The following is a 12,723-nucleotide window of genomic DNA, read 5'->3' as shown; positions in this document are numbered from 1 at the left end:
CTGACCTGGTGGCTGAACCCCTCCTCGGTCTGTGCAGGAATGCCATTCCACCCACCGCAACCTTCGATGGCCCTAACCACGGACACGTCATCTCTGGGTTGGGGTACCCACCTAGAGGGTTTCCATACACAAGGCCTTTGGTCAGCTCAAGAGCTAACCTTACACATCAACGTGCGGGAGCTGCGAGTGGTTCGCCTAGCGTGCCAGGTGTTTTCTCATCAACTCCAAGGCCGTTGTGCATCAGTGTTTACAGACAACACAACAGCCATGTTTTATATAAACAGGCAAGGCAGAGCTCAATCCTCCCCTCTTTGTCAGGAAGCCATTCGGCTCTGGGAGTTTTGCATAGCCCACTCAATCGACCTGGTAGTGTCCTTTCTCCCAGGAGTTCAGAACACCCTGGCAGATCGCCTCAGCAGATCCTTCCTAATCCATGAGTGGTCAATTCGTCCGGACATCATCCATTCTGTTTTCCAGAAGTGGGGGTTTTCCCGCATAGGCCTCTTCACCTCTCGCGAGAATCGGAAATGCCACATGGTCTGCTTCTTCCAAGATCGCTCCCCAGGTTCCCTCTCAGACGCATTCCTGATATTGTGGATGAACCATCTGCTCTATGCCTTTCCACCATTCCCACTGGTCCACAGGGTCCTACTCAAGCTCCGCAGAGACAGGGCCCGCCTGATCATGATTGCCCCAGCGTGGCCAAGGCAGCACTGGTACACCATGTTGATCGACCTATTGGTAACTGACCCAATTCCCCTACCACTTTGGCCGGATCTCATAACTCAGGACTACGGCAGACTTCGCCATCCAGACCTACAGTCTCTTCACCTCACACCATGGTTTCTGCATGGTTAAGCCAGTCCGAGTTGCGCTGCTCTGCCTCGGTGCAACAGGTGCTCGTAGGCAGTAGGAAGCCTTCTACTAGGTTGACATACCTGGCCAAGTGGAAGCATTTCTCCTGCTGGTGCGCTCAACGTAACGCTGTCCCCACGCAGATAACAGTCCCTACGATCTTGGACTACCTCTGGTCCTTGAAACAACATGACCTAGCAGTTTCATCCATAAAAGTGCATCTGGTGGCCATCTCGGCCTTCCACCCAGGGGAGAACAGACGCTCAGTTTTTTCTCACCCTATAATTTCAAGGTTCCTCAAGGGCTTGGAATGTTTGTACCCGCAGGTTCGACGTCCTGCCCCGACCTGGGACCTCAATCTCGTTCTAGCCAAGCTTATGGGTGCTCCCTTCGAGCCACTAGCCACCTGCTCGCTGCTGTACCTCTTCTGGAAGACAGCCTTCCTTGTCGCCATTATATCGGCGAGGCGAGTATCTGAGCTTCGGGCCCTCACAGCGGACCCACCCTACACGGTGTTTCATAAGGACAAGGTACAACTGCGACCACACCCCGCCTTCCTCCCTAAGGTGGTGTCGGCTTTTCATGTCAATCAAGAAATCTTTCTTCCAGTCTTCTTCCTGAAGCCCCACTCATCGCGTCGCGAACAGCAACTGCGCTCCTTAGACATCCGTAGGGCTCTTGCCTTTTATACTGGAAGAACAAAGCTATTTAGAAGGACGCCCCAGCTCTTCATAGCAGTGGCAGATAGAATGAAGGGCCTACCGGTCTCCTTGCAGCGAATTTCATCTTAGGTGACGTCCTGTATCTGTACCTGCTATGACTTGGCCCACGTTAGAACTAGCCACCTCACCACCCACTTTACTCGGGCTTAAGCTTCATCTGCCGCCTTCCTGGCCCATGTACCCATCCAGGAGATATGTCATGCAGCTACCTGGTCATCGATTCACACCTTTGCACCACATTACGCATTGGTGCAACAGTCCAGGGATGATGCGGCGTTTGGCTCAGCAGTCTTACATTCCGCGACATCCCACTCCAACCCCACCGCCTAGGTAAGGCTTGGGAGTCACCTAATTGGAATCGATATGAGCAAGCAGTCGAAGAAGAAAAGACAGTTACTCACCTTTGTAACTGTTGTTCTTCGAGATGTGTTGTTCATATCCATTCAAAACTCACCCTCCTTCCCCTCTGTCAGAGTAGCCGGCAAGAAGGAACTGAAGGGCCGTTGGGTCGGCAGGTGTATATATCCGGCACCATAACGGCTCCACTCCAGGGGGCGACCCAGCCGACCCACCGAGTGTTGCTAGGGTAAAAATCTTCCAACGAACGTGCACGTGGCGCGCACACACCTAATTGGAATGGATGTGAGCAACACATCTCAAAGAACAACAGTTACAAAGGTGAGTAACCGTCTTTTCGTGGCACAAGCGCTGGGAGGGAGCGGGGAGAAGCAGGACGCGGCGGTGCACTTGCGGAGGAGGCGAAGGCAGAGGTAAGCTGGAGCAGGGGGACGGAGCGGGGCCACGGGGAGCTGCAGGTAGGTGCTGAGCACCCACCAATTTTTTTCACTAAACATCCTAACAGCACAGGGCCTCGCACAAAGCCTGGGGGTCCTCACTGGCTAATGAGTAGTTATTGCCCCTCTGTGTCCTGTTCTTCCCCTGTGTCCTTCTCATAGACTCATAGACTTTAAGGTCAGAAGGGATCATTATGATCATCTAGTCTGACCTCCTGCACAATGCAGGCCACAGAACCCTACCCATCCACTTCTATAACAAACCCCTAACCTATGTCTGAGTTATTGAAGTCCTCAGATTGTGGTTTGAAGACCTCAAGCTGCAGAGAATCCTCCAGCAAGTGACCCATGCCCCATGCTGCAGAGGAAGGCGAAAAACCTCCAGGGCCTCTGCCTTTCTGCCCTGGAGGAAAATTCCTTCCCGACCCCAAATATGGCAATCAGTTAAACCCTGAGCATGTGGGCAAGACTCATCAGCCAGCACCCAGGAAAGAATTCTCTATAGTAACTCAGATCCCATCCCATCTAACATCCCATCACAGACCATTGGGCATACTTACCTGCTGATAATCAAAGATCAATTGCCAAATTTATTGCCAAAATTAGGCTATCTGATCATACCATCCCCTCCATAAACTTATCAAGCTTAGTCTTAAAACCAGATATGTCTTTTGCCCCCACTACTCCCCTTTGAAGGCTGTTCCAGAACTTCACTCCTCTAATGTCTGTTAGTCTATAAGGTGCCACAGGACTCTTTGCTACTCCTCTAATGGTTAGAAACCTTCGTCTAATTTCAAGTCTAAACTTCCTAGTGTCCAGTTTATATCCATTTCTCACCAAGGCTGCTTAGCTCCTCCAGCAGCCTTGCAGGGCTTTGGCAAAGGCTTTTGACAATCCCATGACTGCTGCAACCCTCCCCTCTCCACTGCCCTGCCAGGGGCACAGATGGGTTGGGGAGCACCAGTCTCTTGTTACCTGCGGATCTGGCTCCAGGACTGGGTCTGAGCCGAGGGGCAGGGCCGGCTCCAGGCACCAGCTCAGCAAGCAGGTGCTTTGGGCAGCCAAGAAGAAGGGGCAGCACATTGGGCTCTTCGGCGGCAATTCAGTGGCGGGTCCCTCAGTCCCTCTCGGAGGGAAGGACCTGCCACTGAATTGCCACCGAAGAAGAAAGCGGCGCGGTGGAGCTGCTGCCGATCGCGATCGCAGGTTTTTTGTTTTTTTTTTCCTCCGCTCGGGTCGAGAAAACCCTGGAGCCAGCCCTGCCGAGGGGCTCACCACAGGATTACGGCTCATCCCACTGGAGAGGCAAGGCTGGCCATCCAGCCTGTGGCTGGCTCCAAACTCCGCAGGCTGGGGCTGCTGGGAGCCCTGGCAGCGCTGGGTCTCGGGTTCTGGGCATGCTGTTCTGGTAACAGTCACTCTCCTGTCTCAGATATCAACGAGTGCACGTCCAACCCCTGTGTGAACGGGGTCTGCAGGAACAATGCCGGCTCCTTTGTCTGCGAGTGCTCCCCAGGCAGCAAACTGGACCCCAGTGGCACCATCTGTGTGGGTAAGGGGCTCCTGACAGAGCCAGTGACGGGGAGGCACTGCTGGCGCCAGTGGCCCCACTTAGTGTCCATCTGCAACAGAGCCGGGCATGGGAGACAATCTCAGCCCCTCCCCTCGACAGGCATGACTGATCTGTCGTTGTCACACCAGATTTCCAGATTTGCCAGGAGCTGTATCTTTTCTGTGCAGCCGGGAAGGCCCAAAAGCATGCCAGGAGCCAGCAGTGTCCCAGCCACTGCCCTGCTGCAGAAAAGCCCTCCGGGTGCTGCAGCAGGAGTTAGCTGGTGTGAGGTTCCCGGCAGCAGGGTCCCAGAGCCACCACTCCCTGGGCAGAGAGGAGCTGGCACTGGCAGGCTGGTGCTCACACACAGGTTTAACTGCGTCCCTTTCTCTGAGTTGGTCATTTTGCTAAATTAGCGTCCATGCTCGTTTGGACATGAGCTTTGTTTACATGGCTCTGCACCAAACTCTTTGGGCTGCCCTGCACTCCTTCCTCAGGCAAAGCTGCCACTGTCCCACCTGTGAACATCATGCAGGGCTGGCTCCTGTGTCTGCATGCAGGACAGGGACAGAAAGGGGAAAGGTGGCAGCCCCAGCACAGCTGCCAGTAGCCAGTCTGCATTGCCAGCAATCAGCGCACAGTGGTGACAGAGAGCCCAGCACAACAGGACAAAGCCACGCTGTCTCCTGTCTCCCTGGCCCTACTGCCATGTGCATGTGCACGTGTGAGAGATAGCGGGCCTGGAGGACAGCGCTCATTATGTGGGTTCCAAGCCCAGGCGGCTTTCCCAGCAGGGACCCTGTCTTCCAGCTCCTTTCCACTGCAGTCTCCAGCTGTGACCAGGCTCCAGCCAGCGAGCGGGGTCTTCACTCTCTGCGTTTGTCTCCACAGACAGCATGAAGGGAACATGCTGGCTGAACATCCAGGACGGGCGTTGTGAGGTGAACATTAACGGGGCCACACTGAAGTCGGAGTGCTGTGCCACACTGGGAGCAGCCTGGGGCAGCCCCTGCGAGCGCTGTGAGATCGGTAAGGCTGGCTCCGGGGAGCGGGCACCTCCCCTGCAAGGACTGACCCTTCCTTTGATGACGCCCTTTTGCTCTCTTGCAGATACCACCTGCCCCCGAGGGTTTGCCAGGATGAAGGGGGTCACATGTGAAGGTAATGCTGAGTCTATCGGAGGGAGGCTGCGGCTGAGGTCACGTTGCATTCGTTGTTTCCATACACCCAAGGCCTGGCAGGAGCCAACACAGGCCATCCTCTCCCTCCCTCCCTCCTGCCACCTCCCTGCCCCTTTTCTGGCCCCTGCACTGAGTATCACAGTCCTGGCAGTGAGGGCACCTTGTGGAAGTGGGGGATGTGGATTCCATAGACTGGATAGACCCAGTCCCGGTGTGGTGACCTGGGAGCCTTTCACACCATGCCCAAGTGCATGTGAGCAGGGTCCCGGGCTCCCCCTTGGAGAGCTCAGTGATCACTGAGGATGCATGTGTGACTCACCCTCCTGCATGCTTATCCGTTCCCCTGGCATCCCGCTGCCCAGTGGGGATGGACTCTGGCAGGGGTTGCACTGGGTTGCTGCTGCTGCTTCCTGCTTGTGGCCTGCAGGGAAACAGACTGGGGTTTATCTGTGGGGCAGAGCCAGGAACAGCTCCTCTGTATAGTGCCCAGTGCTGGAGCTGAGGTACCCTTGGCTCCCTAGCGAGGCGGGCACTAACCCGGGCTGTGATCTGTCTGGGCTGGACATTGGGTTGCTAAGTTCACCACCCTGCGCTGTTCACCATGGTGGCTCTTCCCATGGCTTCCCCAACGCAGGCTTGTCCCCCGTTAATCCCTGGGCCTGGCTGCTGCTGCCAGGTGCTGTCTGCCAACCCAACGCCTTCCTTTGTCTCCATCCTGCAGATGTGAATGAGTGTGAAGTCTTCCCCAGCGTCTGCCCCAACGGGCGCTGTATGAACACGGCCGGCTCCTTCCGCTGCGAGTGTCTTGAAGGACTGACCCTTGATGGGACTGGCAGGACATGTGTGGGTGAGGACAGCCGCTGCTGCAGAGGCCTCAGCCCCTCCTGTGCCAAGGAGGTGCTGGGGGAGCTGGACATTGCTCTCACACAGTCGCCCATTGCTTCTGGCCCCTTCCCTCCACAGGGCTGGGCCCTTGCTGTTCACCCTGCACAGGGAAGGGGATGGGATGCACAGAAAGGTCAGATGCTGACTTGAGCATCTACCAGCCCGGCAGCACATGGGAAGTGGTGTGGTTCTCTAGCAAATGTCTCCAGCTGCTCAGCAAGCTCAGATGAGGGAGGGCCAGGTGAGTGCAGGGACGGCAGGTGAGCACAGGGGGGCCAGGTGAGTGCAGTGTTGGAGATCATAGAGTCAGATCCCTGGTCTACACTACGAGTTTAGGTCAAATTTAGCAGCGTTAGATCGATTTAACCCTGCACCTGTCCACACGACAAGGCCATTTTTGTTGACTTAAAGGGCTCTTAAAATCGATTTCTGCACTCCTCACCGGCGAGGGGATTAGCGCTGAAATCGACATCACCGAGTCGAATTTGGGGTAGTGTGGATGCAATTCGATGGTATTGGCCTCCAGGAGCTATCCCAGAGTGCTCCATTGTGACTGCTCTGGTCAGCACTTTGAACTCCGATACACTAGCCAGGTACACAGGAAAAGCCCTGGGAACTTTTGAATTTCATTTCCTGTTTGGCCAGGATGGCAAACTCAGCAGCACAGGTGACTATGCAGTCTCCCCCGAATGTTTCTATGCTCCCCCTATTATCACCGACCCTGAGGTTATTGCAGATTAGAAGGCTAAAAAAACGCACTCTCGATGACATGTTTTCTGAGCTCATGCCGTCCTCCCGCACTGTTAGGGCACAGCGTAATGCATGGAGGCATTCAGTGGCAGAGGCCAGGAAAGAATTGCTGTGTTTGCTTAACAGCAAAAGTTTTATGTCTTGCTAGCCATCCCCAGGTCGCTGTGTCACATGCACTTCACGCTGCCTCAGCCTTGGGTGGGGGAGAGGGGCATGACCGCTTTGTGAGCAGGCAGGCCATAGATATAGACATTGCATTAGGTAGCTTCTGTAGATAGAGAAAACATTCCTGTGCATTCAGCAAAGTCTGTGGCAAAAAAAGAGAAGCCCGTAGTGTAGTGGTTATCACCTTCACCTAACACATGAAGCGTCCCTGGTTGGAAACTGGTCACTGGTCCTTTTCTGACTCCCCTCCTGCATTTTTAGTCTTAGAACAGACCGCGCTGTGAAATTTTACTTTGAATTATATCAATTATGAGTTAAATAATATGGAAGCTCTCTCTAAGTTATAATCCCAGATTCCTTACCCTTTCAGCTGCTCAGATAAATTAACATTTTTGTTAGGGGTGTGGGAAAATTTTCATGAAGCCTTTTATAGAGACTAAATTCTACCTCGGACTCTGAAATAACCTTAATGTGGCCCATAGCGTGCAATCCTTCGTTCTGGATTTGTCATTCCACAAGTTGAACTGCTCCTTACTACTGTCCCAGCTTCATGAGCCATGGGAGCAAGGGGCAGGCTGGGGTAGGTGCAACCGCACAGTTCTGCTGGCTGGGAGAGCAGCCTGAGGCAGAAGCCTCCAGCTCGCATGATATTCCAGGCAGGACTGAATCTCCAGGAGACGAAACGTAAAGAAGAGAATGACCTGGAGTCACTCGCATTCGGTGCTCTAAGAGTAGGATAGCCATGGCTGTCCAGGCACCCTGATCGACCTCACCGTGGTCTGCCAGCTGAGCAGGGCTGAGCAGGACCCTGACTGGCAGGAGCTGGCGGACAGAGCCCCAGACCGGCAGCAGGCTGAGTCGCTCAGCCCACTGCCGGTCTGGGGCTCTGTCCGCCGACTCCGCTCAGCCCACTGCCTGCCTGGGGTTTTGACCATCCAGGCAGTCAGCGAGCTGAGCAGGTCTGGCAGACGGGACCCAGGAAAGCAGGCGAAACAAATGTCTGCCATTGCTTTCATGGAAGGGGAGGTGGGGGGCCTGACGACATGTACCCAAAACCACCTGCGACAAAGTTTTTGTCCCATCAGGCATTGGGAGCTTAACTCAGAATTCCAACTGGCAGCAGAGACTGCGGGAACTGTGGGACAGCTACCCACAGTGCACCGCTCTGTAAGTTGATGCTAGCCGCGGTAGTGAGGACGCACTCCGCCGACTTAATGCACTTAGTGTGGACATATGCAATCGACTGTATAAAATCGAATTCTAAAAAATCGACTTCTATAAAATCGACCTAATTTCACAGTGTGGATACACCCAGAGAAACGTAGGGCTGGAAAAGACCTTGAGAAGTCATCAAGTCAAGCCCCCTGTGCTGAGGCAGGACACGTAAACCTTGACCATCTCTGTCTGCTTGTCTCTTAAAAACCTCCAGTGACGGGGACTCCACAACTTCCCTGGGAAGCTTGTTCCAGAATTGATACAAAGTATTTCCTAATATCTATCCTAGATCTGCCTCACTGCAGACTGAGCCCCGTACTTCTTGTCCTACCTTCAGTGGACACAGAGAACAATTGAACCCTGTCCTCTCTCTGACAGGTCCGTGAGTGCAGCGAGTTCTCCTCCCTGTATGGTGTAGCCCAGGGGAGACAATGAGTCGTCACACAGCTCAGCACTGAGTGACAGTGGGATTCACCTAGAAAGTGGGTGGGGAGCCATCTTCTGTTCATAATCTGTGCTAGTGCCCATTCACAGGCCATGCTGGATGGTACCCAGCCATGTGCCCACTCTGGGCTCCCATAGATGCTCCACTAGCTCCAGCTGAAAACCAGTGACATGCCAACCCATGAGGCATAGCCAGCAGGGGTCGATGGTAGTGCTTCCAATGAGGGTGAGATAGGGGAGGCTGTGAAGACGGCCAGTACAGCCCCCAGCCCCAGAGAAGTTGGGGAAGGGGATCTGAGGAGGTAGGGAGAAGCTAGGGGCCAAGGGAGGAGGAGGAGGAAGGGCAGAAGGAGCAATCCAGGTGCATCGCCTGGCTCTGGGAAGTGCTGTTGAATGACATTGATACGGACACTGGTTTCTTGCACACCAGACGAGCATGCCCCACGCTGTGCAGCTCCTCTGGGGATGCAGCGTGATCCTGCTCTCTCATGCTAATGTTACTGCTGCCTCACCTATTGCAGCTCCTAGGGGTCAGGAACAGTGGATGAGCCAGGGCATTCTCATAAGCAAACTAGGGAAATGTGGCCTAGATGAAATTATTCCAAGGTGGGTGCACAGCTGATTGAAAGACCATACTCAAAGAGTAGTTATTAGTGGTTCGCTGCCACACAGGGAGGACTTATCTAGAGGGGTCAGACCTGGGTCTGGTACTGTTCAGTGTTTTCATAGATTAGTCTTATAACGTTTGTGGATGGCACCAAGCTGGGATGGGTAGTAAACCCTCTGGAGGACAGGATTAGAATTCAAAACAACCTTGACAAATTGGCCTGAAATCACCAAGATGAAATTCAATAAAGACAAGTGCAAAAGTACTTCATTAGGAGGGAAAAATCAAATGCACCACTACAAACTGGAGAATAACTAGCTAGACATAGCACTGCTAGGAGGGGCGGTCTGGGGGGGTAGGGGTGTGGGGGGCTCTAGTGAATCACAAATTGAATATGAGACAAGAATGTGATGAAGCTGTGAAAAGAGCTAATATCAGTCTGGGGTGTGTTAATAGGAGTGTCGTATGTAAAGCAAAGATGACTGAAGGGGGATGTGATCAAAGTCTTCAGATATGTTGAGGGCTGTTACAGAGAGGGAGGTGATCAGTTGCTCTCCATGTCCACTGGATGTAGGATAAGAAGTAATGGACTTAATCTGAAGCAAGGGAGATTTCAGTTCGATATTAGGAGAAACTCTCTAACCCTCAGAGAGGGACATGGGACCTGGGGCTGGCTGCAGTGAGCTGCAGGAGTGAGGGCTGCAGGCAGCACTGCTGGGGTGAGGGCTGGTGGCCCCTGAGAAGTTGCCTCTGGAGGCAGGGGAGCCCCATCCAGCAAGAGATACACCATTGGGCTGGCCTGCCTTCGGGGGTGCCCCAGGGAATGGAGAGGCCCCACGCAGCTCTCTCCCTCCTGAGACACTCAGCCTGGCTCTCTCCCCAGATGTACGTGCGGAGCAGTGCTACATGAAGTGGGATGAGGATGAGTGCACGGCGCCCCTGCCTGGGAAGTACCGGATCGACATGTGCTGCTGCTCTGTGGGCTCAGCCTGGGGCAGCGACTGTGAAGAGTGCCCCAGAGCCGGAAGCAGCGAGTACAAGGCCATCTGCCCCAGGGGCCCTGGCTTTGCCAACAGAGGGGATGTGCTCTCAGGCAGACCCTTCTACAAAGGTGAGAGGAAAGGGGGTGAAAATCCCCTCCTGGCTGCAGCTGGTACCCAGGGACCTGTTCCCGGAGCCAGGAGACAGACATCCTCACTGCAGCACTGATGCTGCCTTCCCCCCACAGATGTGAATGAGTGTAAGGTCTTTTCCGGCCTCTGCGCTCACGGGACCTGTCGGAACACCATTGGCAGCTTCCGGTGCCTCTGCGGCAATGGCTTCGCCTTGGATGCAGAGGAAAGAAACTGCACGGGTAAGGGAAGAAGGGCCCACCCCATCCGGAGCCTCCCCTGGCCCAGGCTGCCCTGCTGAGGTCCGGGTGTGCTGCTGCCATGTACCCCAGTCTCCTGGACCAGCTCCTTGGGCAGGGCATTTACCGAGGGGGTGGGGTAAGATGCCACCCTGGGAGAGCCTCCTGCCACGTACACAGCCTGCCCCAAAGGGCGCCAGCTTCCAGCGTGTAAGGAGCATGTTCTGATCCAGGCAGCTGATGTCTCCTCCCAGCGAGATGAGCTGCCAGAGCCAGCCCTGGCCAGTCTGGCAAGTCTGCATTCTGCTCTCCATGCTCTCAGCACCTGGGGCAGGCAGACCCTCACGCATCAATGCCCCTGGCGGCTTGCCCCTAGCTGCAGGGGCTGGCTGACTCCTGGCTGAACCTCTCCCATGCCCACAGATATCGATGAGTGCCGCATCTCACCGGACCTGTGTGGCCACGGCACCTGCGTCAACACCCCAGGCAGCTTCGAGTGCGAGTGCTTTGAGGGCTACGAGAGCGGCTTCATGATGATGAAGAACTGCATGGGTAAGAGAGCGTCCCTGAGCTGTGCTCTGCACCTCCCACTGCCCTGGGATTGCTGGTGGGAGGGAGAACGAGTGCAGGGCATAGCCTGGCCCTCACCCCTGGAGAGTCTGGAACAGTCACTGCTTCCCTGCGGGGAGCCACTCTCCCGTGTGGGTGAGGTGGAGGGGGCAGGAGAAGGGCAGGGTCTCTCCATGTAGCTGAGAGCAGAACAGGGCCTGAGAATGTGGAGAGAGCCCGAGGGGAGCTGAGCGCCCTGGAATACCTGCCCCAGGGAAAGCACAGAATCTGCAAGGGGCTGGGGGGGAGGTGCTCAGGGCAGTGTGGGGAGAGTATGGAGGGACCGGCTGGGGGCTCGGGACCTTGGCAGACAGGTGTGGGGGGCCACAGTGGGGCAGGGGGATCAGCCTGTATCAGGGAGCATTGGAGAGACCCTGGATCCTGCAGTGGGGGCCATCTCGGGAATGGCTGGGAGTTCCCGCCAAAGGCCAGACCCCACTAGCTTCACCCTGCTGGCAGGGAGCAGTGGGAGGGAGGCCCTGTCCCATTGCACTTCCAAGGCTGGGGCCTCTGCACTGCCTGAGTTACACTGCCACCTGCTGCAGTGTCGCTCTGAGACCTGACAGGTACCGTCTGTGGCCTGCATCCCAGGTGCTGCTGGTCCCACTTCAGAGAGCCCATGAGGGTAGCCCAGTGGGATATCATGGGAGATGCCTGTCCCTGTTGCTGGCAGGGAAGCTGGGGAGCTCGGTTTTCCCCTTGCTCTCCCTCCACCTGGGCAATTTGTCCTACTGGAAACAGGGTCGACTCCAAGGTTTTTGCTGCCCCAAGCAGCAAAAAAAAAAAAAAAAAAGTTGCCATCACGATCAGCTCTACCGCCGCCGATTCAGTCTTTGGCAGCAATTCGGCGGCAGGTCCTTTGCTCTGAGAGGGACAAAGGGACCCGCCACCGAATTGCTGCCGAAGAGCCGGGTGTGCAGCCCCTTCCCCGTGGCCGCCCCAAGCACCTGCTTGCTGGGTGATGCCTGGAGCCGGCCCTGGCTGGAAATATGGCTTTGGGGTGGGAAAGAGCAAAATTTCCACCCTGGAACATTCCCTGGAGTGTAACCCCCAGGGCTGTCTGGGGAGCAGCCAGGGGACTCAGCCCAGGGGCTGCTGGGACCAGGCCCTAGACTACCCTTGGGGGCGGGGCCCAAGAGAGTCAGGGGCAGTATGTTCCTGGACTCAGGCCTTGCTTGGGAAGGTTGCCCAGCTGCCCCAGCCATTTCTATTGGGAGAGCCCACTCCAGTCTGCGGAAGCCCATATTTAAGTTAAAGAGTGACCTGCCCGTTTCCATGGCAGCCTGAGCCTGTTCTCAGGCCTGTAGGAGGCTGGTGCTCTGTGTATTCTGGAATGGAGAAATGTCTTGGGTCAGCCAGAGACGGCTTTCAAGCTGTTCTTACGGCTGTGCCCCCTGCCAGCTGGGGAACGCTCTAACTGCCCACTCGCTGCCCCCACCCACGTGTCCTGTTGGCATCTCAGCCTACAAAAAGGCTGTGGGGCAAGGGCTGGGCTCAGCAGCTGTCCCACTCCTGCTCCACTGGGTGGCACCAACCCATGCATAGAAACAGCCTGGGTCCCGGTCCTGACAGGGTGGCACTGACCTGGTGTGT

The 12,723-nt window shown here is 55.6% G+C and overlaps 1 protein-coding gene across 1 annotated transcript in view; it reads left to right on the top strand.

Annotated features, from left to right (window-relative positions):
* The window catches only part of FBN3 (fibrillin 3), a 239,039-nt gene that overhangs the window by 145,854 nt on the left and 80,462 nt on the right, over positions 1-12,723 (top strand). Inside the window, exons 19-25 of the mRNA XM_030540813.1 lie at positions 3,804-3,923; positions 4,815-4,952; positions 5,034-5,084; positions 5,826-5,951; positions 10,054-10,281; positions 10,399-10,524; positions 10,945-11,073. Coding sequence (XP_030396673.1) covers positions 3,804-3,923; positions 4,815-4,952; positions 5,034-5,084; positions 5,826-5,951; positions 10,054-10,281; positions 10,399-10,524; positions 10,945-11,073 — 918 coding nt within the window. The remainder of the gene's footprint in view (positions 1-3,803; positions 3,924-4,814; positions 4,953-5,033; positions 5,085-5,825; positions 5,952-10,053; positions 10,282-10,398; positions 10,525-10,944; positions 11,074-12,723) is intronic.

Source organism: Gopherus evgoodei, chromosome 22, assembly GCF_007399415.2.
Source record: "Gopherus evgoodei ecotype Sinaloan lineage chromosome 22, rGopEvg1_v1.p, whole genome shotgun sequence".
Taxonomy (NCBI): domain Eukaryota; kingdom Metazoa; phylum Chordata; order Testudines; family Testudinidae; genus Gopherus; species Gopherus evgoodei.
Note: the sequence above shows the minus strand (reverse complement) of the source record. Positions and strands in the feature narration are given on the sequence as shown.